Source organism: Eptesicus fuscus, chromosome 13 (assembly GCF_027574615.1).
Source record: "Eptesicus fuscus isolate TK198812 chromosome 13, DD_ASM_mEF_20220401, whole genome shotgun sequence".
Taxonomy (NCBI): domain Eukaryota; kingdom Metazoa; phylum Chordata; class Mammalia; order Chiroptera; family Vespertilionidae; genus Eptesicus; species Eptesicus fuscus.
In genome coordinates this window covers 8,526,430-8,552,771 of record NC_072485.1, presented here as the reverse complement: position 1 = coordinate 8,552,771, position 26,342 = coordinate 8,526,430, and the positions used below count along the sequence as shown (strand labels likewise).

Here is a 26,342-nt window from a genome sequence, read left to right as displayed (position 1 = left end):
TGGTAGAGGGGCCTGTCAGGTCCACTATTCTGGGAACCAGACTGATAAAAACTCCAGGTTGCCAGCCAGCTCCACTGGTCTCCATACAAGGATCTCTGACCAACCAAGGCCAGAGTAATATTTTGGGACACTCGCAGAGTAGCTCTGGGTGAGGGGAAAAACATCAATCTACCAGTAATTCCCAGAAAGCGAAACAGCACCACCCCCACCTAAAGCCCAGTCAGACGCTTGCGTGATTGAGATTGACAGCTGGCAGACAGGTAAAGAGAGCAGATTGGTCCCACCTGCCTGCAGCCAAGGCCTGTGGAGACAGACACAAACATAGGAGCAGTGGGTCACTTGGTGATTCAACACGGTGCTGAACCCAGAGACAATGCCTGACAGTGGTCAGCACCTAACTAACAGGAAGCCCAGAATTGGCAGACAGAACAGAAGAGTGGGGTCCTAACCCAGATCCCTTGGGGCATTAAAACTAGGCTGAAGCGAACAATGCTTCACTTTATTTTTTTTTAGTATTTTTTCTTTATTCTATTTTTATTTTTTTTTATTGTTTTATCTTCCTTTTTCACCTTTTTCTTCCTCACTTCTCCCTTTTCATCGTGTTTCTTCTCCCATCCTTGTTTAGTTTGTCTCTTTCCTTTCTTTTGACCCCCTTATTAAAAATTGATCTTCTTTATCTCCTTCATTGATGTGTTATTATTATTGTAGACTCTGTTGGCTTATTAATATATCTAATTTCCTCTTCCCTGCTCTTACTCCATTTTCCCTTCTCTTTTTCTCTTTCTTCACTAGTCATTTTTCCCCCCTCACCTATCTTGCTCTTTTCTTCTCCTAATTTTTAAATTATTTTCACTTCCTAAATTCAGGCCTATCTGCTCTCTCCTCTATTCTCCTTTTCAAAGAAAGATAAACAAACATTTTATTTATTTTTTTCTTCTTATCCACTCATCCTCTTTCTCCCTCCTCTATACTAAACTGTGGTCCTTCCCCTATTCATCCAATTCCTTAACCTTATTTTCTGTATTTAAGCTATGCCTCTACAGATTCTGCCTCCCTTTTTTCTAGGTATTTTTTGTTAGCGCTTTTTGGATTATCTGTTTGTTCTGTGGGGTTTTCTCCCCATATTTTTTTTTCTTTTTCTTCTTTCCTATTTCTCTTTTCTCGCTATCATTTTTGGTCTCTTTTCTCTCACCTAATTCTCTTTCCTCTGGTGGTCACTTTTATTGGGCTTATAGGTGTCTTGTGTACAATAATATTTTGTTTATTTTGTATCGTGTCTTGTCATGTTGTATTTTGTGCAGTTCAGTCAGCACCTCCACAACGGTTGGCACGATGTGATAGAGAGCAAACCATATAACCAGATACCTGAGAGGAGACCCCATCCATGAATGGAACAATAACATTCAAGACCCAACTCTATAAACAAAATCCAAATATGTCAAGTAGGTGGCATCCTGAGAATACCCAGCCCAGAAGACCTGAGGGACTGCACCACTAAGTGCAGCATCTACTACATATGACAAATTCAAAAAATCTGGGTGGCATAGCAGTTTGATCTAATACATAGAAACAAACACAAAGAAATAGCAAAAAAGGAAGACAAAGAGACAACCCCATGTGAAAGAAAAGGAGGGATTACAAGAAAAGGAAATAAATGAAAAGGAGGCAAGCAATCTGTCAGAGAAAAATTCAGAGTAATGAGAATAAGAATGCTCAAAAGGCTGGATGAGAAATTCACCAACATGTGTAAGAATCAAGAGGAAATGAAGAATGACAGAGCTGCAATAGAGAACCACAATGGAAGGTTTCAACAGTACACTAGAAGAACCTGAGAACTGAATCAGCAAGATAGAAGACAAGGTAGAAAACACACCCAAAGAGAGCAGCAAATGGAAGAAAAAAAAAAAAAACTTAAAAAGCAGGAGAAGTCTAGGGGAGCTTTGGGACCATGTGAAACAAAACAACATCCACATAATAGGGGTGCCAGGAGAGGAAACTGAGCAAGAACTAGAAAACCATTTGAAGAAATAATGACAGAAAACTTCCCTGACTTTGAGAAGAAAAAAGTCACACAAGTCCAAGAAGCACAGAGTCCCAAACAAGATGAACTCAAAAAGACCAACACCAAGACACATCATAATTAAATTGTCAAACATCAATGACAAAGTAAGAATCTTAAAGGCTGCCAAAGAGAGACAGAAAGTTACCTACAAGGATCTCCCAATAGACTATCAACTGATTTCTCAACAGAAACACAACAGGCCAGAGGAAATGGAATGAAATATACAAGGTGATGCAAAGCAAGGGAATAAAATCAAGAATACTCTATCCAGCAAAGCTATCATTCAAAATTGAAGGTGAAATCAGGAGATTCGCAGACAAAAAACAAACAAACAAACAAACAAAAAAACACTAAGGAAATATATTACCACCAAGCAAGCAATGAATGAAATGCTAAAGGGACTGTTGTAAAAAGAAGAAATAGAAAGGAAACAAGCAACACAGGCATAAGGAATAAAAATGGCAATAAACAAGTACCTATCAATAATAACCTTAAAAGTAAATGGATTAAATGCTCCAATCAAAAGCATAGGGTAGCTGAATGGATAAGAAAACATGACCCATATATATGCTATCTATAAGAGACCCACCTCAGAACAAAGGACTCACACAGACTGAAAGTGAAGGGATGGAAAAAATTTTCAGGCAAATGGAAATGAAAAAAAGCTGGGGTAGCAATAGTTATATCTGACAAAATTGACCTCAAAGTGAAGGCCATAACAAGAGGTAAGGAAGGCCACATCATAATACTAAAAGGATCAATTCAACAAGAGGCTATAATCTGGTAAGCAGAAATGCATCCAATACAGGAGCACACAAATACATTAAAAAAAAACTTCTGGAAGAAATCAAAGGAAAGATAGACAGCAATACAATCATAGTAGGGGACTTTAATACCCCACTGACACCACTGGATGAAGACACTAGACAAAAAATCAACAAAGAAACAGCAATCCTAAATAACTCACTAGATCTGATGGAATTAATTGACATCTTCAGATATTTCATCCCAAAGCTACGAAATAAACATTCTTCTGAAATGCACCTGGGACATTTTCAAAGATACAGCACATATTAGGGCACAGGTTAAGTCTCTACAAATTCAAGAAGACTGAAATCACATCAAGCATCTTCTCAGATCACAATGGCATAAAATTAGAAATCAAGTACAATAAAAACAAGAAAAAGCAATCAAACACATGGAGGCTAAATAGCATGCTATTAAACAATGAATGGGTTACCAAAGAGATCAAATAAGAAATAAAAAACATTCTAGAAACAAATGACAATGAAAACACAACAATCCAAAATCTATGGGACACAATGAAAGCAATCCTGAGAGGGAAGTTCATAGCACTACAAGCCTACCTCAAAAAAAAACAAGAAAAAATGGTAGTAAGTTATCTAACCCTACAACTTAAAGAACTAGAAAAAGAGCAACAAGAAAAGCCCAGAGTAAGTAGAAGGAAGAAAATAATAAAGATCAGAGCAGAAATACTAGTAAATGACATAGACACACACACAAAAACAAAACAAAAACAAAAAACAATACAAAAGATTAATAGAACCAAGAGCTTGTTCATTGAAAGGATAAACATAATTGATGAACCTCTAGTCAGGCTCACCAAGAAACAAAGAGAGAGGACTCAAACAAAATCAGAAATGAAAGAGGTGAAGTAACAACAGACCACACAGAAATGCAAAGGATTGTAAAAAAAGGACTGTAACTCTACTACAACAAACTAGACAACCTAGAGCAGTGGTTCCCAACCCTTTTTGAACATGCCCCACTTAAAGATCTCTAAAATTCCCCGTGATATATAATTTTTATTATTCAAAAAGTGAAGTCCTATTCATGTGGAGGAAGAATAAAAGACCATAAACTTGGTCTAAACAACCTTCCAAAGAACATGACATCCATGAAAGAGAAAAATAAAAGAACAAAAAGGATAGCTGAAGTACTGAAGAAGAAATAACTTGTTTAAGAAATTGTTTAAAAAAATAATAATATACTGTGATATCGAAAAATAGCAAATCAAGTCTCAACATATATAATACAGAACTGAACTGAATATGTCACAATATATATTTATATACTGCATATGAAGCCTCTAGAACCATAAGAAATGCAAAAAATTCACTGTTAATAACTCATTCTCGAACCCCTTAAAAATCAAATTGCCCCCTTAAAAATCAAATTGCTCCCCTGTGGGGTGTGTGCCCCACGTTCAGAACCACTGACCTAGACAAAATGGACATATTCCTAGAAAAATACAATCTTCCATAACTCAATCAGGAAGAATCAAAAAACCTGAATAGGCTGATAACTACTGAGAAAATTGAAGCAGTAATCAAAAAACTTCCAGCAAACAAAAGCCCTGGTCCAGATGGCTTCACAGAGGACTTTTACCAAACATTCAAAGAAGAACTAACATTGATCCTCCTCAAATTTATCCAAAAAATTCAAGAGGAAGGAACACTTTCAAGTTCTTACTATGAAGCCAACATTACCCTAATCCCAAAACCAGATAAAGACATTACAAAGAAAGAGAATTACAGGCCAATATCCCTGATGAACATAGATGTTAAAAGCCTCAACAAAATATTAGTAAATTGCATCCAGCAATACATCCAAAAGATCATTCAACATGACCATATGGGATATATTCTGGGGATGCAAAACTAGGTACAATATCAGCAAAATCAAAAAACGTGATACATCACATAAAAAAACTGAAAGACAAAAAGCACATGATCATATCAATTGATGCAGAAAAAGCACTTGACAAAATACAACACTCATTTTTAATAAAAACTCTCAGCAAAGTAGGAATAAAGGGATCATACCTCAACATGATAAAGGCCATATATGACAAACCTATAGCCAACATCATACTCAATGGCAAAAACTAAAACCATTTCCCCTAAGAACAGGAACAAGACAGGGATGCCCACTTTCAGCACTCCTATTTGATGAAGTACTAGAAGTGCTAGCCATAGAGATCAGAGAAGAAGAGGAAATAAAAGGTATCCAAATTGGAAACGAAGAAGTAAAACTGTCATTATTCACAGATGACACGATACTGTACATAGAAAAACCCTAAAGACTCCATCAAAAAATTATTAAACTTATTAACCCTTTGCACTCGCTTGCTTTTTTCTCAATTTCTTTATTCTACTCGGGATTTAATTTTTTAAATACCCCAGATTTTACAAAGCGCGGCAGTAGAATAAAAAACTGGAGTTTCTTTTCATATAAACTTATTTATTTGGATTTTTTTATATTTCAAATTATTGATACATTCAAAGAGTATAAAAAGAGCTGCTATGAATCACACTCGACATCCGAGTGCAAAAGGTTAAATGAATTCAGCAATGTAGCAGGATACAAAATTAATGCCAAGAAATCTACTTTACACCAATAGTGAACTTATAGAAAGAGAGACTAAAAAGGCAATCCCCCCAAAAAATAAAAATAAATAAAAAATAATAAAATAAAAAAGCAATCCCATTTACCATCGCACCAAAAAAATTAAGATACCTAGGAATAAACTTAACTAAGGAGGTAAAAGGAGTTAAGTTATGCAAAAAACTACAGGACACTGAAAAAAGAGAAAGAAGCCTGGCTCATGGCTGGCGAGTGCAGCGGTAGTGGCGGGAGCCTCTCCTGCCTCCATGGCAGCGCTAAGGATGTCTAAACTGGCAGTGGGATATCCCCCGAGGGCTCCCAGACTGCAAGAGGGTGCAGGCTGGGCTGAGGGACCCCCCCTCCCTGAGTGCACAAATTTCGTGCACCGGGCCTCTAGTACTAGTATAAAAACCTAAGCGACCGTTATGACCGAATGACCAGAATGACCGGAACAACCAGTCGCTATGATGTGCGCTGACCACCAGGGGACAGACCCTCAACGCAGGAGCTGCCCCCTGGTGATCAGTGCACTCCCACAGCAGGAGCGCCGCTCAGCTAGAAGCCGGGCTCATGGCTGGCAAGAGCAGCTGTGGTGGCGGGAGCCTCTCCCACCTCCAAGGCAGTACTACCGGGTGGCGATGGCAGGCTCAACAGGGCTGGGGGGAGTAGCAGCAGAGTTGCGCTCAGCCCCAGCTGGGGCTCCTCCCTGGCCACCTGCCACTTGGGCACTGCTACTAGTACTCTTGAAGACTGTCAACATCATGAAAACAAAAACAGACTGAAAAACTGTCATTACGCAGAGGGGACTAAGGAGATATAACAACTAAATACAATGTGGGACCCTAGATTCAACGATTCAATCCTGGAATAGAAAAAGGATCATAATAGCAAAACATCAGTGAAGTCCAAGTTTAGTTAACAGTAAAGTAACTATATCAGTTTCTTCATTTTGACAAATGTACCATAGTAAATAATATGAAACAATGGGAGTGCTATCTTTGCAACTTTACTGTACATCTAAAATTATGATAAGTTAAAAGGTATTTTTTACATTTTTATATTTTTGAGTTTTTTATTTTTTTAAATATATTTTATTGATTTTTTTACAGAGAGGAAGAGAGAGGGATAGACAGTTAGAAACATCGATCAGCTGCCTCTTGGGGATGTGCCCGCAACCAAGGTACATGCCCTTGATCAGAATCGAACCTGGGACCCTTGAGTCTGCAGGCCGACGCTCTATCCACTGAGCCAAACCGGTTTCGGCTATTTTTGAGTTTTTTAAAAGGTTATTTTGTTTGGTATATATTATCTCTTTGGAAAAGAAAATATCCATGTGTTTCTAAGGTTTCTGTTCTTGTTTAAAGACTAGAAAATTCTTAGACTCTACTCCAGACCTACTAAATCAGGAACTTTGAGGTTGGAATCCAGTGATCTGTTTTAACAAGCCTCTAGGGCAGTGGTTCTCAACCTTTCTAATGCCGCAACCCTTTAATAGAGTTCCTCATGTTGTGGTGACCCCCAACCATAAAATTATTTTCATTGCTACTCCACAGGTTGAGAACCGCTGCTGTAGAGCCTAAGACCATCGGAAAACATAGATATTTACATTACGATTCATTAACAGTAGAAAAATTACAGTTATGAAGTAGCAATGAAAATAATTTTATGATTGGGGGTCACCACAACATGAGGAACTGTATTAAAGGGTTGTGGCATTAGAAAGGTTGAGAACCACTGCTCTAGGGGATTCTAATGCACAATAAGATTGAGAACAAGTGGGCTAGACTATTTATCTATCACAACTATTTAATATTTAATGCACATTTTAAAACTTTAGACAAAAAACTAGGGAAAATCCTAATAAAGTAAGTACTTCAATTGAAAACTAAATATTTCTTTATTAGTTTTGATAAATGTACGATGTTAACAACAGGAGAAACTAGGAATAACTTACTCAAAAACCCTATATACTCTGAACTAAAGTATTTATAACTTTTCTATAAATCTAAAACTATTCTAAACTAAAGCTATTTTAAAAAATAAGATTATATTTGGAATAATAAATCAGACCTTCTTGTTTAATGCCAGTTTTCTTCAGTTGTCTAAGAAGATTTCCACTTCCTCTCAGAACTGTCTTCAAAGCTCTCAAACCCCAGTCATAATGTTGTTGAGGTGTCAAAAGTTCCCTTAAGTAAAAACATGAAAATCATAAAGCATCAAATAGCTATCAGGAATTCCTTTTATCATCATATCCAAAGAAATACAGAATATAACTATTGACAAATAAAAATGAGGACTGATATCCCATACATTTATATAAAAGACTCAATCACACAAAATTATCACTCAAGTAAAATGTTGAAGATGAATGGTTCATAAACTGGCTATCTTTCCTTCCCCCCCCCCCCCCACACACACACACTTTTTTTATTTTATTTTTCAATTAAAGATTACATTCAATATCATTTTGTATTAGGTGTAAAGCATAGTGGTTAGACAATCACATACTTTACAAATGAAATGTCCCCTCCCCCCGATATTTTTAGTACCGACCTGGCACCATACATAGTTAATACAATAACATTTACAGTATTCCCTATACTGTACTTTATATCCCAATAACTATTTTGTAATTACCAAACTGTACTATAAACTGGCTAGAATTTTAATTATTATACAATGATCTGTTTCCTTTATTCCTAATCAATCCTTCTAGCTCTCAATCTCTGAAATTCTAGTTGTCACTACCTTTTAAATGGTATGGACTAGAATTCTCAATTACCCAAAGAAGCTAAAAGCCAGTCTCTATTACCAAAAATAAGACATAAGAAAAAATATAAAAGACTCCCACCAAAGAATATGTTTTCAATGGTCAAATGGTAAATAAGATCAGTAAGTATCATTTAGCTGAAGCACTCCAAAAATTTTTTTTCCTAAAAAAGTGAGATTAGATTTTTAGTATTTATGAAAAACAAGTAGTTTAGGCCCAGATGTTTTAATTATTTAAAGTAAAATCTTTCCTGTCACACCTTAAGTACAATCACCAATATGAAAATCATTGAATAAATTGGACAAATGAGAAAAAGTCACTAATAAACATAATCAATCATTGGAACCACAAAATATAAAAATAAAACAGAAAAACTCACCTAGATAGATTGAAAATAGCTACCAATTTCCTGCCCAATACTTGAGCATCTTTAAAGCCTTCTGAATAGAGAATAACTTCTGCAATGAGCTCATTGTCTGGGCGAGACATGGCTACTGGCCGGAAAAGCTGTTTAAGATTATCAGGCAGTTTTTGCCTTCCTCCATATCCTTTTCCAGCAGGATTCATAGTGATAAAAATGCCAGAATTCGAATTTATTTCTACCTGGAAAATTAATTTAAAATACAGGCATCAAATATCTGAAACTATAAATATAAAACATTACCAACAGAAATTTGTGACGTATTTCTACACATAAATACCTTAGCAAACAAACTAACAACTAATGTGCTAACCGTTTCCTTATTCAACATATAATAAACTCCTTAGGAATCATACTGCTTTATAGAGGTTCTTTATAATTAGTTTTTTGAGGCTAAAAGTTTAGATGACAACTAGTTTGAATGCCTATTCATTCACGCAACACATGTTTACTCAAAGCTTTCCTTGTGTTATAATTTGCTAAGTACACAGAGACAACACAACTCTGAACTAAAGTCAATAATAGTTTATGCCCCTCTAACAAAGAAGCAATCATCCTATCTAATAATAGACAAATATGCAAATTGACCATACCTCCGACACACCCACAAGCCACGCCCACCATCCAATCAGAACGAGCATGCAAATTAACCCAAACCAAGATGGCTACAGCCACAGAGAGCAAGGTTTCCTAGGTAACAGAGGAAGCCAAGCTTTCTGCCAGCCGTTGCAGGCCTAAGCCTCCACTCAAGCTACAAAGTTTCAATTATAGAAGGTAAACAAATTCAAACAAATGGCGGCAGAATGCAGCTTGAGAGAGCAGGCCAGGGTTGCCACCGGCAACAGGGGAAGCAAAGCTTTCCGCACACCCTGGCTGGGCCCACCCGCTTAAGGCAACAAAGTTTCAATTATAACCCCAACACAAATGGCTGCCGGCCTCGGAGGGAGCCCCAGGCTTGGCTCCACTCCAGGCTACAAAGTTTCAATTGTAGAAGGAAAATAAATTCCAGATACCAGGGCCTCCGCTTGCGTTGCCAGGGGGCGTGGCCCGCCTGCAAACCACCACAGGCCCCTCACCCAGGCCGCCCCACACCCCAAGGGAACCCCACCCTGATCCGGGACACCCTTCAGGGCAAACCAGCTGGCCCCCACCCCTGTACCAGGCCTCTATCCTATCTAATAAAAGAGTACTATGCAGATTGATCATCACTGCAACACACAATATAGCTGCCCCCATGTGGTCAAAGATCCTGCCCCCATGTGGACACAAGATGGCCCCACAAGATGGCCAGCAGGAGAGGGCAGTTGGGAGGCACCCGGCCTGCAAGGGAGGGCAGTTGAGAGGGACTAAGCCTGCAAGGGAGGGCAGTTGGAGGTGATCAACCCTGCAGGAGAGGGCAGTTAGGGGTTACCAGGCCGGCAGAGGAGGGAAGTTGGGGGCAAACAGGCTGGCAGCAGAGTGGTTAGGGGGTGATCAGGCTGGCAGGCAGAAGCGGTTAGGGGCAATCAGGAAGGCAGGCAGGCAAGCAGTTGGGAGCCAGCAGTCCTGGATTGTGAGAGGGATGTCCGACTGCCCGTTTAGGGATGTCCGATCCCTATCGGGCCTAAACGGGCAGTCAGACATCCCTCGAGGGGTCCCAGATTGGAGAGGGTACAGGCTGGGCTGAGGGACAACCCCCCTCCGTGCACGAATTTCATGCACCGGGCCTCTAGTAGTGTAATAAATACTTTAACAGAGAAGAGCAGAATATCAGAAGAGTACCTAGTAGGGGCATTTCAACAAAGCTCAAAGAATAGAAGCTAAATTAGAATGTGTAAACTATGAATGGGCAAATATCTTGAGTAGAAAAACTGGGCTATAAAGGAAAGAAAAGAGAAAGAGCAGTGATTGGAACAAAAGATGAATTAAGATTGCTTATGTTTTAGTTACATAACATTATTATGTATAATATATTAAGAAGGAAAAGATTTGATTATGTTTAAAAGCCAATGAGGAATGGGTAGAGGAAGGAAGGCAGAGGGGATAACTCAAAGAGGGTCCCTGGGAAACTGATTCCAAAGCACAGGTAGAAAGATAAGCACTGGTTGGGAGAAAGGACCACTCTTTCTTAGTAAGAAGAAGAAAGGAAAAAAATGTGGAAGAAAATAAATTTTGATAACAAAGAGGTAAAAACTTAATACTTTCTCAAGAGTTTAAGCATCATGTAAATAACATGTTAATAATTTACAACTGGTATTACTTTTGTGGCCTACCCAGAAAAACTTGTATTGTGAATATATTATTATAGATAAGAGGATAAATGTACAGTTTTTTTAACTTTCAGTGTGTTCAACATTACTGTAATAGAACATATTTCAAAGGATGGGTGAATATGAAATGAAACAATGCATTAAAACACTAAGCACAGTACTAGCACAGACTGATGCTCAATAAATGTTAGCAAATATTATAACACAATTATTCTATATAGTTTGAAGATGAATGGTAGAATGAGACCCCCAAAAAAGGGGGAGAAACCTCAGAGACAATTCACAGGCAAAAAGGTTTAACACATGGGTCACAGGTTAGAAACAGGGGTAGTGCCAGGAAAAATAAAGATAGGATACTGCCTGAATATAAATAATGTAAAGTCTTATAAAATATTTTAAATCTTTAAATTACAAACATATTTTTATACCTCCTTGCCAAGCAGTTCACATACAGTTCTATGATTCTTCAAAGCATCTTGAATTGTCTGGATCTGCATAGAAACTGCTGATAGTACAGCTTCTTCCAGTCTATTGAATTCATCAAAACAACCCCAGGCCCCACACTTGACCAAACCAACAAATATTCGTCCCATTGACTTCACATCAATGCCCTTAAAAATAACAATAAAAATTATATTCACTAAAAAGCAACTGAAATTGCTAATAATAATTTAATATTTTATGTCATTTACTGATAAGGTAAAGGTAATCATTTCCCCCCTCTATGCCTCTTTTGCTCTAAAAAGTAGAGATTAAATAGCTACTCTTTCAAACTCAGAGTGGTTTCAAGGAGTAAACAAAATAATTCAGGTGAAAGTATTCTGAAAAGTAAACAAAACTAAAATATTATTTTTGTTTTAGTTATTCTTTAAGTCAAAATACAAATCCTACACAAAATATTTTTAAATGAATTTAAAATTTTCTTTTTCTATTTACTATTCTCCTTACTAAAATCTTTTTCTAAACTGTAACATAAAGTTATTTCTTTATAATAATTCTCTTTAGAAAAGTTTTGGGACTATACTACATGCGACCTCTCTCCATTTTACTTTTCAAATAAAACAAATTCTATTTTCAAGCGATTTAAAAGTAGAGTGATTTTAAATTCAACTTTGATATATAAGTACATGAAAACTAATCCAACCATGTAACTAGTACACTATTACTTAGCTGGATATTTATTGATTCTACCTCATCACAATTAAAAACTAAAACTTGTCTTCCAAGAAGTCCACCCAAAGCTTTGACCGATTCAGTTTTTCCAGTTCCAGCTGGACCGTAAGGATTTCCTCCAAGTCCCATCTTCATGGCTTGAGTGAGAGTGAGGTAGCACTTGTCTGTCAGTGGAGTATACACCAGCTTTGGAGCATTACCCTACACAAGGGAAATATAAGGTTTTTATATGAATCTTCTAATTAACATTTATAAATATTTACACAGTGTGAAATTCTACTTAAAAAGATAAAGAGGCAACAAAAAGATTAAAGTTTTTAACACAGAACAGTATCCAAATTATTTTTAATGAAAGAAGCTTTTGAAAGTGCAAACTGGAATTAAACTTAATTATTTTTCAAGCATGTATTTTATTCTTTCCTCAATTAATATATTGTTAGGTTTTCTCAACAGTCTCTTGAGTTTTTTATAATAGTACAAAAACATACTTCTAAGGCAAACAAATCCAAAAATATATAATAATCAAGTACAAAAAGGCATTTTGTTTTGTATTTTAAATTCATGTAAATTATTTCCTTAAATTTTATAACCTTCACATATCAGAATTACTTGGAGACCTCAAAGTGTAATTAATTTGAACAGTTTCTTATGAAACAATTTTACCTGATCATATAATTTTCAAATTCTCTGCTAAATTTTAGGGAAAACAGATTCCAATTCCAGCTGTAGTTTATGTTTTTCCTTAGTTTAGGTGGACAGATTGGGTCTCAAAATGCATTTCCTTTTTGAAAGAGCCAACTGGCAACTCTCCTGACATATGCTTACTAACATAATTGCCAAAATTTTCTGATGATTGATTATGATAAAAATAAGGCAGAAAGGATTCAGATGCATTTATTTTTAGAAAAGGCAATATGGGTTAGGTTATTTTTTCAGAAGTTGTTTTACCTTGAAAAACATAAAAACATTTAGTAAACCTATTTTAGCATATTTAAAATTGCTCAAGATTGTCCTTGTATAAGGAGGCACAAACCAAACCACTTCCATTGAGGTTGCCTATCTTCAATTCTTTTTCAATTGAAGATATATCTCAAATTCTATATAAATGCTATTCTTAGAAAAGATACATTTAGAGAATTCAGTACAACACTGCCATTATTTTAACTTTTTGATAAAGAGAATGATTTTTTTTGCAATATAACATTTTTAATTATGATGAAACAGAAATAAAACATTCTTGAAAGTTATAACTAAAATAAAAATAAATCTTTTATCCAAAAGAAAATTTCCTTTAAAGTAATAATTTCTAACAGAAAAATAAAACATTTCTGCCACAAGTCATACCTGATACTCATAAGTATACTGAAGTTCAGTATCCACCATTTGAACATAACATATGTCATCACTTTTCATATAGAATCTAACTTGTTTTTTCCAAGCCCAGTCTTCAATTGTATGAACTTGAACTTGGTTCAATTGTTTCACCACATCAATATTATGAATAATGTCAAGGATTAATGCTTTAAGTTTAAGTTCCGTAATGCCAGATTCTATATACAAATAAATATCATTGGAGAAAATGTTAGCCTGTGACTTACATACTTTATGATATCTTTATACAGGGGATTTCTTAATTAATGTAAATGGTAAATTCACGATATATTTGAGTGGCATAGTAATATAGAGCATAGTAATATATATCAAACCCATCATCTGTATGAAATAATAATTTTGTATGTGAAAACTAACGCATCGACATTCAATAGGAAAGGAGTTCTGGTTCCTTATGCAAGGAGTAAGCACACACTGCCTTCTTTTCCTCTGAATGCAGGTGTAAAAAACATGGACAACATGCACTGAACTGCTATTTAGGACTCTGAAAAGTAAAATGTATTAGGCAAATGAGGAAGGTCAGAATTAGAAGTGCTATCAAACAAGTGGAGAATTTACCTTTTTCTTTTTGTTTCCTCTCTGTATCCCTAGGCCTGACACAGTGCAGCCTGAAACCCAGATTGCTGTAGACAGGAAGTCTACAGGAGCAGGAGTCTCCAGGTAGCTACAGTGCTGGCAGTTAAGACCCAGAAGTGCCTAAAATTCTGAGGAAAGGGAGCATTCCTCTGAAATCAGAGAAGCTCCGATCCTGAAAGAGTAGGACAAACCGCTGCTGCTCTTTTTCTCTGTGTTCTCCCAGCAATTGGCCCACATCATGAGTGTGGTCATAGAAAGTGTGGAGGAGAGTATAAAGTATATGAAACCTCAGCTTTCTGGCCAGAGGACCAAAAGGGGGGCCCAAGGGAACCAGAAAATACTGGGAAGAACATGGAGAGAAAAGAGATTAGAAAAACGACCCTATAAACTTGCTTAAGAATTCAGGCTCATCTCCAAACTGTGCAGGTCTCCTCTTCAACATCAAACCAAAGACTTTGAGAACTGGCCACTAGATGGTGCACACGTGCAGATCTATAATAGCACTGCAGACTGAAAACAGAACTGACAATGGAACCACACCCACAGAAGGTTTGCTGGAACTTTTGGCCTGAACTAAATATGATCAATTGCTAAATGAAAAAATATCACCATTGATATTTTAATATTACACTAATCCAGGGGATTTAAACAAAAGCCAGACTCTCATAACACAATTTTCAAAATGTCCAGGATACAATCCAAAATCATTCAACATGCAAAGAACAACAACAACAAAAAATCAATTCACATAAGAAAACAAAGGTGGAAGGAATAAAGACATTCTCAGATGAAGGAAATCTATGAGAATTCATAGACAACAAATAATACTGCTCTAAAAGAAACACTAAAGGAAGTTCTTCAAACAGAGGGAAAAAGATACAAGAAGGAAACTTGGAGCATCAAGATGAAGGAAGGGCAACAGAAATGGTAAACATCTAGGTAAATATAATAGACTATTTTTCTCTTGAGTCTTTTAAAAACGTTTGATGGTTAAAGGCAAAAATTATAATCTCATGGAGTTTTCAATGTATGTACATGTAACATTAAGTCAACACCAAGATAAAAAGTGGGATATAAAGAAAACTATGATGATAAGGTTTCTGCATTTTGTTTAAGTACAATTTAAAAGTTAAGTATATCGTAACTTCTAAACTAACCTCCAAATTAGATAGCCAGAAACAATAAATGAATTAAGATATAATACCAAAAAATGTTCAAATAACTGAAAAGTAGGCAGAAAATGGAACATTTTCCCATACCAGCATTGCTCGAATCCTCAGAACTTGTGTCGATGTCAGTATAGTGCTCTAACTTATTTACTAGTTGTGCTTCAATCTGATGAAGGCTATGATCTTGGATAGCATTTTCTACATCTTCAGTAAATTTAATCTGCTCCGCCAAGCATAATATCTATTAAATTAAGAGAAAAAATAATTTTAAGAGGTGATTTTACTTAGGAATATTTTATCAACTTTTTCCCAAAATTTCTATTGTTTTGAATCTCTGTACCTGAATGCCCTTTTGGTACCTCAAATATTAACAGAGAATGTAGCCCAAGCTTACTTCTCAGAACTCATACTATCTCCCATAGGCCTATTTGGTAGGTCCTAGAACTCACCAAGCTTATGGTAATAGAAGGGACTTGATACTATCTTCCCCTGACTCTCCTCATAAATGGCTTCTTTTCAACCAGTAATGATGTAAAGATAACAGAGTATGACACATTCTATTTAATAAGAAAGTAAATCTGCTAGCATTCCAAATAATCTCTCATTGTATTACTGAAGTCTGCCATTTCAAATTCCAATTTTATCTTAAATTAAGATCTGTCCTATCTTTTAGTCTAATACTCAAAAAAACAGAAACTAGCTCAAGATCAATATAGATATCTTTACCTTTATATAAAACATGAGATGCTTACCCTGCTTCAGAGGCTTTCTTTAATATAGCAAGACTACTAATAAAGCAAATTATACATTTAAATACCAGTCTTTGAAAACTTACATTAAAAAAGTTTGATACAGTTCTTAGATTGACAAGGTAAATCAATATCCTCCTTTAAATTAAAGCCATAATCCATCATCATATTAAACAGTAAACCTATTCACCTATTACTATTGAACAGATTGTTTTTTGTGCTATATATTTTTCAGCATCCAGATGAATATCATCAAATGCTTCTATTAACAGATTAAGTCAATTAGTTATCTATATTTACACTTTATAATTTAATATAGCAGACTAAGCTACTGTCTTGCTCTTACTTAAAACATTGTGTAAATATCATATTAGATTCATTTATGGAAGAGAAAGCCAATTAGTAACTCTTTCCAGGGCAAAGTTATCTGCCATAGTTTGTTATCTGCCAAACTCACCAGTTTCTTTAGTCAGATATATGGTGAAGCATTTAAGCAGATCCAAATCTGCTTTTCTGTGAAAAGACTTTGCTCTTTAATTTTCTTACTAAAACGTTCACTCACCACCTCCACACTAATACTGATACATGTGAATTTTTTTCAGTCAATACTCCTGAATTTATGTACTATAAATACATTCATTTTACTTGAATATTAAAGAGCTCAGTAGTAATTTTCAGGTTCAAATCCAGCAACTTTATTTAGCCTGTATCTCCTGATATAATTGTCATTTCCCCAATCCAATTACTATGCAATCTTACTTTTGTAGATTTCTTAATATTGTGTCTTTTACTCTAAATCAATTTAAATCCTACCTGAAAGTTGACAGAGTACTAAAAAACATTCCCAGAGTAATAAAGCAACTTAATTCTGACTTTGCACTGGCAGTATTCATTGATGATTGCTTTTACTTTTCTCTACAAACTTTACAAGGTTTTTTATTTTTATTTTTTTATTTTTAATATTTTTATTGATTTCAGAGAGGAAGGGAGAGGGGGAAAGAGATAGTAATATCAATGATGAGAATCACTGATCGGCTGCCTCCTGCACGCCCCCAATTGGGGATCTAGCCCACAACCCAGGCATGTGCCCTGACCGGAATCAAACCTAGGACCCTTCAGTCCACAGGCCGATGCTCTTTCCACTGATAGAACTACAAGGGCTGCAAGGTTTTTTAAAACATATTTTAGCCGTAACCGGTTTGGCTCGGTGGATAGAGCGTCGGCCTGCGGACTGAAGGGTCCCAGGTTCGATTCCGGTCAAGGGCATTTACCTTGGTTGCAGGCACATCCCCAGTGGGGGGTATGCAGGAGGCAGCTGATCGATGTTTCTCTCTCATCGATATTTCTAACTCTCTATCCCTCTCATTTCCTCTCTGTAAAAAAATCAGTAAAATTTATCTTTAAAAAAAACAAACATATTTTAGTTTGACTCAAAGTGCTAAAGGATACAAATGACATCAATGATAAAAGGGATAAGAATCTAAAATGTCCCAAGCTTCCCATTTAACAAATCAAGTACTAAATGTTTTAATATGAAAAGCAAATAACTTTTGAGTAGTTGGATAGATTATCTTATGAGAAATCATAGTATATCTCAATGCCTATGTTTCAGGTCCCTAATAACCAAAGTTACTAAACCGACAGTGTTAGTCTTAACCAGCAATAAAAAAAATCCTAAACAAGGCAGAATACTTAACACAAGTACTATGTGTTGATAAGGTCTGGAACAAGTTTTATAAGATTGGTATCTAGGATCCAGTGTTTCAGAATTGAGGTCCTATTAATACTGACCTGCAACCATCTACAATTCCCACCATGTAACCAAGCTCTCAGCTCCCCTGATAACATTTTAGATCAGTGGTATAACCATATTTTCCATCTACACTAATATCCTGCTAAATTCCTGTCTGTGTCGACCTCTTAGATGATTCCATGGGAGGGGTGGGGGACAGTGTTATCCATCCTGTGCCCTTCCATCCGTGATGGACTAACATCAGAAAGGAGGAAACTACTACATGACTGATTCTCCTTCCACATTCTCTCCCCCACCGGCCTGGCTGCTTATATCCCAGCATGCTTTCTGCTTGAAAGAATCTGAATTAATGGAGATAGAAGAGAACTTCACTATCATGCAGTTCTTCCCTTACATTTTACAGCTGAGGGAACCGAGACGCAGAAATTAAGCCATTTGTCAATGACAACTGTTAGATAAAAGGAGCACAGAGATGTCAGTTGTTTGAGCCCTGCGACTCTAGGTCAGGGATCATCCCAGGATGCCATGTTTACTCCAGACATAAGCCTCCTTACCTGTGATGGGAACAAGGATGAGTCAATTGCACCTTGAGAACTTCGTCCAGCAGTAACACATTCTGTCAACAACTGTTTCAAAGTTTGCTTCATTTCCAGGGCCAAATCATTTAACCAATTCTAAAAATAAAGTTAGAAAATAATATATACATATCATAAAACAGATGTACAATCTATTTTTTTTTTACTTTCAAATCTCATCTTTTTTATTTTTTGTAATCTTCATTGCTGAAAATATTACATATGTCCCCTTTTTCTCCCATTGACCCTTTCTAGCCTTCCCAACCCCAACCCAGGCCTTCATCACCCTATTGTCTGTGTCCATGGGTTATGCATATATGCATACAAGTTCTTTAGTTGATCTCTTCCCACCACCCACCCTCCCCCACCTTCCCTCTGAGGTTCCAAAGTCTGTTCCATGCTTATATGTCTCTGATCTATTTTGTTCATCAGTTTATTTTGTTCATTAGATTCCACGTCTGAGTGAGGTCATGTGATACTTATCTTTTTCTGACTGGCTTTATTTGCTATTGCAAATGGTAAGAGTTATTTCTTTTTTACTGCTGCATAGTATTCCAATTTGTAAATGTACCATAGCTTTTTTATCCACTGATCTGCTGATGGGCACTTGAGCTACTTCCAAATCTTACCTGTTGTAAATTATGCTTCTATAAACATAGGGGTGCAGATATTATTTCTAATTGGTGTTTTGGAGTTTTTAGGATATATTCCCAGAAGTGGGATCAATGGGTCAAATGACAGTTCCATATTTAATGTTTTGAGGAAACTCCATATTGTTTTCCACAGAGGCTGCGTAATCTATTGACTGACCCTATTCTTTTATTTCAGGAGGGTGAATTATAATTTCTTATTGACTCTTACATCCCAATGTGTTATATGTCATATAATTAATAAATGATTTAAGTAATTTGAAGAAAACCTTTATTTTTCAACCTCTTGGCATAATTGCAAGTGTAAAAACTCAAAAGTTGTGGTTAGCTACTACAATATCTATACAAACCAATATAATATGAACATTTAAAAAGTACCTCTTTCCTTTTATCATTATAACTAATCAAAGTAGATACTTAGGCCAATAAATCAGAATCAAAGTGACCAGCTACGTCCCCAGGCTCTTGCTATCCTAATGATCTCACATTCAGAAAGTTGCAATCCTGGGAAGGGATTGCTTAGTCAGGAGGAACTATATTATCTGGGGAGTTGAGCTGCCTCTTCAAATAAAACTAACTTTGTTTTAAGGTCAAAAAATATGTTTTCACTCACATGATTATAGATAAAATAAAAGTTAAAATAATGATTAATAAAAACTATAATAAATATTTAGGAATCACTACTTACTTAACTTTAAAAGACTATCATTTGCAATAAAATCTAAAAGAAAAAGCTGCAATCTTAAATAGTTTTTCATTACTTACTTTAACTCTATGTTCTAGTTTTTCTTTTTATCTTTAGAGCTCTTTCCAATATTAAAAACAGCATGATACTTGACTCAGCTCCAAAGCCACGGAAGCAAAAGAGTGAAGAGCTTTATCTGTGCAAAGCTCATCATCACAGACACTTCCAGACTTCACTTTTCCTCTGCTGGAAAATTTGCTCTAGCCCAGCTCTAAAACTTAAGCTCTTCCTCTCTCTGTTCATCTAGTCCCAACAAAACTACAGGAAGGAAAACAACAGCAGAAAGTAACAAAACTCTTCACCAAGCATGGGCACTGTTTTGAAAAACTTCTGTGCTTTCAATCACCTGCTAAACTGTTGAGGCCCAATCAGGAACAGTCCTTTGGCTAAACTGTATTGATACATGTATGATAAGACATGGCCTTTGACTTCAGTTGGAAGATAATTCTGGAACCTAAAAATTATAATTCCATGTGATGCAACCTACTGCTATTTGGTTTTAGCTGTATACCTGTAATAGGCCTTTGAGAATTCACTTTCAGCGCTATAAAAACCAATTAATCATAGCTATTCTGCGAATGCACTAGCTTTAAGCTTACTAGTTCACATAAATCATCTTATACAGCTCATTTTTATTAATCCTCACTGAAGATATTTTTTCCATTGATTTTCAGAGTAAGTTGATGGGGAGGGAGCGGGGGGGGGCAAGGGGAGAAAAACAGAGAGACAGAGGAAAGAGACAGAGAGAAACATCAATGTGAGAGAGACTCATCGATTGGTTGCTTCACACACACACCTCAAACAAGGCCGGGAATTGAACCTGCAACCCAGGTATGTGCTCTTGACCAGGAATCAAACCCAAGCCTTTAGTGTAAGAGCTGATGCTCTAACCACTGAGGATGCCAGCCAGGACCATACAACTCATTTTTAAAAGAAAAGAGAACTAAGACTTACCAAGTACTTATGTTCCAAACACTATATAATGTGCTAAAAGCCAGTTATCTCATTTAATTTTCAAAAGAAAGCCTTTGCAACAAATAGTGAGATTCCCATTTTACAGATAAGAAAACAGATTCTAAGTCACTTATTCTAAGTCAGTAAGTTTTGTAGCTAAGATCACTATCCAAGTCTTTTTACTCCAAGCAAAGGCTCTTTTCATAATTATATACTGCCTTCCAAAGATTAAAAATCCGTATTCCCTTTAATATCAAATAATTCTGAACAAAACTAAAAAACAAATTGCTTTCTCAATTAACCAACTTTACCCTACGAATTGACTCAATTTTATATGAAGGTCATACACTTAATTCTTTTAATTTTCATATATGAAAAATAATTACTTACCTCTACATTATTTGATAGAAGAACTTTATTTTTTAAAGGTACAATTTCGCCCTCCAAAGATTTCATTGCAATTATATGTTTTGATTCATTATCAAAACATACACTATTAATACCTACATTATAAAAACAACAATTTAAATGCAAAATGATTAAAATAATTATTAGAAATCATATATGGTTATCAGATAATATATACTTCATAATAAATATGACAATGCAATAGAATGTCAATTCTAGCATATAATGTAATACAATAGCTTTACATAACCAAAAAGGAGAAACAACCCAAGCCCATCAACAGATAAATGAATGAACTGTGACATATTCAAACAATGAAATGTTATTCATAATTTAAAATAATAAAATATAGAGGTAGGTATCTCAAAACATTATTGTGATGAAAAAAACTCAGACACAAATTAGTGCATAAGAATACAGACTGATGATTCCACTGATATGGGGCAAAAAGATGAGAGAAAAGGGGAGGGCAAAGAGGACTGCCCTTCGCCAAAATTTGAACATTGTTTAATATTTAACAACAACAACAAAAAGCCTAAATACATTAACTAATTCTGATCTTCAGAAAACCCTATAAGTTATTATTTTCAAATTTTCAGAGGGGTAACAATTAATTAATAACTGACTAATAAATAGTACAGGTAGAGCTTGATTGCAAGCCTTCTGATTCCAAGAGCTCTTTCCACTACCGCCCAAGCCCACAGTTATAAAAATCTTAAAACTTCAAATAGACAGTGATTAGTAAATACTTCTGTAAAGCACCAGAGTAAATCTTTTCGGTTTCTACAAGCCATGGTTCTCTGTGTCAACTAACCAAATCTGTGCTAGTAGCATGAAAGCAGCTATAGACAATAATGAACATGAGAGTGTTCCAACAAAATTTTCTTCAAAAAACACTGCCAGTGAGAGATTAAAAATGGCAGCAGAGTACGTGGTTGCTGCACAGACACGGCCCCAGGAAAACACTGGAATTACAACTAAAATACAGAAAGACTTCCTGGATAATCAACAGAAGACTCACTGGAGAGAACGTGATATGCGAGGACCAAAAGTGGAGACTGCATAGAGACTGGTAGGAGGGGCGGATGCATGAAAGGGCTGGCTGGGCACCCACAGACATCAGCTAAAGTTCCAGACAGATACCTCAGCTGTGGGGAATTGCCACTGAGAACTGTGGAATCTAATCCCCAAGCTGGGCCCCCCAGCAGAGAGCACCACAACTAAGAAGGGTGCCCACATAACATCTGGCTGTGAAAAGGAGTAGGGTTACTGTCTGCCCCAGGGAGCCTCTTAAAGGGCCAACACACAAAATTCCATGTGGAGCCAGCCACCTTGTGCTTAGGCAGAGGAAGGACAGGGTGGACCATCGTTGTGTGAAAAGAAGCCAGCATTGGGAACTCAGAAGTTGGAGCTCAGAAGGCAGACACCCCAAGTTTCTTGTGCTGAGTCATTCCCTCATGCAGCAGAGGACCTCTTTCCCAGACATTTTCCCTGCCTTGTGGGAAGATAGTTGACTCACCCTATTGGAAAAATCCTTGCTCTGAGGTCGCTTAAAAAACTGAAAATAACAATTAGATTCCAACCAGAAGCAACTGCCCCAATGTGTTGAAAAAAACTCTCTCAGCACCAGAGAACAATTGCCTGTAGACAATTCAACTCAGAATCCTATCTGTCTGTAGGCAGAGGCAGTCTCTGGAGGCTTTGAGTCTTTGCCTGTTCTAATTAGTCAGAAACAGCATTTGACATTGTCCTGCACTAGGAATTGAGAGGCGTAGAAGATCTACCTAATACATAGTTACAAACCTAAATAGACAGCCAAAATGCAGAAACAAAGAAAGAACCCCCAAATAAAAGAACAAGAGAATTCTACAGAAGAAGATATAAATGAAGCAGAGATAAGAAATTTATATGAAACAGAGATAAATTTATTTGATGGTAAAGATGCTCAACAGCATGAGAAAAGATATAGTAACTATGAAAAAAGAATAATCAGAAATAAAGAATAACATAACACAAATAAAGAACACATTGGAAGGCATACACAGCAGATTAGGGGAAGCTCAGGACTGAATTAATGAATTATAAGACAGAGTTGAAAATATCACTCAATCAGAGAACCAAAAAGAAAAAACAATTGAAATACATGAGGACAGCTTAAGGGAGCTGTGGACCATGTGAAACATAACAATATTTGAATAACAGTTGTGCTAGAAGAGGCAGAAAGGGAGAAAAGGATAGAGAACGTATTTGAAGAAATAATGGCAGAAAACTTTTCTAATCTGGTAAAGGAAAGGGTCACACAGATACAGGGGGCACAGAGAACCCCAAGCAAGAAGAACCCAGGCCCATGATCAGACACATCAAAATTAAAATGCCAAAAATTAAAGACAAAGAGAGAACCTCAAAGGCAGCAAGAGAAAAGAAAACTGTTACCTACAAAGGAGCTCCGATAAGGCTGACACATGATTTCTCATCAGAAACTCTACAGACCGGAAGAGCAGGGAATGAAGTACTCAAGGTAATAGAAAGCAAGAATCTGAAACCAATATTACTATATCCAGCAAGGCCATCATTCAAAATAAACGGACAAATAAAGAGCTTCAACAACAACAACAAAAAGTTAAAGGAGTGCATACCACCAAGCCAACATTATAAGAAATGATAAAAGGGACTGCTGTAATGAGAATAAATAGAGAGAAAAACCTAGATATACAGATTTTAAATGGCAATAAATAAGTAACTATCAATAATAATCCCAAATGCAAATGGATTAAATGCTCCAATCAAAAGACATAGGGTAGCTGAATGGATAAAAAAACATGACCCAAATATATGCTGTCTACAAGAGACCCACCTCAAAACAAAAGACACACACAGGATGAGAGTGAAGGGATGGAAAAAAACTGTCCATACAAATGGAAAAGAAAAAAAAGCTGGAATAGCAATACTCATATCTGACAAAAAAAACTTCAAAATGAAGGCCATCACAAGAGACAACAAAGGTCACTATATAATTCTAACGGGATCAATCCAACAACAGGATATAACACTGGTAAACATTTATGCACCCAATATAGAAGCAACTAAATATATAAAAAAACTTCTAGAGGACTTTAACGAAGAGATCGACAACAATACAGTCATAGTAGGGGACTTTAACACCCCTCTGACTTCACTGGATAGATCTTCCAGACAAAAACTTAACGAAGAAATAGTGACTCTAAAGGACACAAATGGATCAGATGGATTTAATTGACATTTATAGAACACTAGTAGCCCTGTAGGTTGCTAGTGGGTTGCTGCCCTGCCCTCATGTGGCTCCCCCCACCCCCATGCTCCCACCCCTCTCATACCTTGCTGCCCTACCCCCTCATATAGCTCTCCTGACGCCCTCTTGTAGTTCGCTGCCCCACCCTCCTGCAGATCCGTGATTCGGTTGTTATGTGGTTGGTCATTATGCCTCAGGGCGTAATGGATAATTAGCATATTCTTTTCTTATTATATAGGATTTCCCCCCCAAAGAAGCAGAATATACATTCTTCTCAAGTGCACATGGATCACTCACAAAGATAGACCACATGTTAGGGCACAAAACAAGTCTCTACAAGTTTAAGAAGACTGAAATCATATCAAGCATCTTCTCAGATCACAGTGTAATGAAATTAGAAAGCAACTACTGTAAAAACACCCCAAAACATTCAAACACATGGAGGCTAAATAGAATATTATTAAACAATAATGGGTTACCAATGAGATCAAGAAAGAAATTTAAAAAACTTCCTGGAAATCAATGAAAATGAACATACAACAACCCAAAATCTCTGAGACACAGCAAAAGCAGTCCTGAGAGAGAAGTTTATATATGTCAAACCTAAAGCCAATATCATACTTAATGGGCAAAAACTAAAAGCATTTCACCTAAGAACAGGAACAAGATAGGTATGCCTACTTTCACCATTCTTATTAAACACTAAAGGCCCAGTGCACAAATTCATTCATGGGTGGGGTCCCTCAGCCTGGCAGGCAATTAGAGCCAATCGAGGCCATCTTGCCCATTCCCGATAGGGGCCAATAGGGGCCGGCTGGCCAGGGGAAGGGACCGTGGTAGCTTGGCTGGCTGTGGGAGCGCACTGGCCACCAGGGGGCAGATCCTGCATTGAGCGTCTGCCCTCTGGTGGTCAGTGGGCATCATAGCAACCAGTCAACCAGTCATTCAGTTGACAGGTCATAACAGCTGCTTAGGCTTTTATATATACAGATAGTTCTGGAGTGCTAGCCATAGCGATCAGACAAGAAGAAGAAATAAAAGGTATCCAAATTGGAAAACAAGAAATAAAACTCTCATTATTTACAGATGACATGATATTGTACATAGAAAACCCTAAAAACTCTACCAAAAAACTATTAGATTTAATAAATGAATTTGGCAATGGATACAAAATCAACACCCGAAAATTGATGGCTTTTTTTCTACACCAATAATGAACTCACAGAAAAAGAAACTAAAAAAAAAAAATCCTATTTACCATTGCAAAAAAAAAAAATTATGGTACTTAGGAATAAACTTAACCAAGGAGGCAAAAGACCTATACTCAGAAAACTACAGGACATTGAAAAAAGAGAGAGAAGATATAAATAATTGTAAGAATATACCGTGTTCATGAATTGGTAGAATCAACATCATTAAAATGTCCATACTACCCAAGGCAATCTACAGATTTAATACAATCCCTATTAAAATACCAAAAGCAGCCCTAACCGGTTTGGCTCAGTGGATAGAGCATTGGCTTGTGGACTGAAGGGTCCCAGATTAGATTCTGGTCAAGGGCATGTACCTTGTTTGCGGGCACATCCCCAGTAGCGGGTGTGTAGGAGGCAGCTGATTGATGTTTCTCTCTCATCGATATTTCTAACTCTCTATCCTCTCCCTTCCTCTCTGTAAAAAAATCAATAAAATATATTAAAAAATTAAAAAAATACCAACAGCATATTTCACAGATCTAGAACAAATACTCCAAAAATTTATATGGAATCAATAAGACCCCAAATAGCTGAAGCAATCCTGAGAAAGAAGAACAAAGTTGGAAGAATCACAATAGCAGATTTCAAGTTATACTACAAAGTCACCGTAATCAAAACAGCCTGGTACTGGCATAAGAACAGGCATGTAGATCAATGGGACAGAACAGAGAACCCAGAAATCAACCCAAGTCATTACACTTAATTAATATTTGACAAAGGAGGCAAGAGTACCACGTGTACTGGTTAATAATGTGGACTTTTTCAAT

The 26,342-nt window shown here is 36.5% G+C and overlaps 1 protein-coding gene across 2 annotated transcripts in view; it reads right to left on the bottom strand.

Moving 5' to 3' along the window:
* The window catches only part of DYNC2H1 (dynein cytoplasmic 2 heavy chain 1), a 328,866-nt gene that overhangs the window by 253,936 nt on the left and 48,588 nt on the right, over window positions 1-26,342 (bottom strand). For both annotated transcript variants that reach the window (XM_028158576.2, XM_008150183.3), the window contains exons 29-36: window positions 21,037-21,149; window positions 18,277-18,396; window positions 15,311-15,461; window positions 13,428-13,633; window positions 12,102-12,284; window positions 11,339-11,521; window positions 8,620-8,843; window positions 7,541-7,656 (exon numbers count right to left, since the gene is read on the bottom strand). In XM_028158576.2, the coding sequence (XP_028014377.2) occupies window positions 7,541-7,656; window positions 8,620-8,843; window positions 11,339-11,521; window positions 12,102-12,284; window positions 13,428-13,633; window positions 15,311-15,461; window positions 18,277-18,396; window positions 21,037-21,149 (1,296 nt within the window). The remainder of the gene's footprint in view (window positions 1-7,540; window positions 7,657-8,619; window positions 8,844-11,338; window positions 11,522-12,101; window positions 12,285-13,427; window positions 13,634-15,310; window positions 15,462-18,276; window positions 18,397-21,036; window positions 21,150-26,342) is intronic.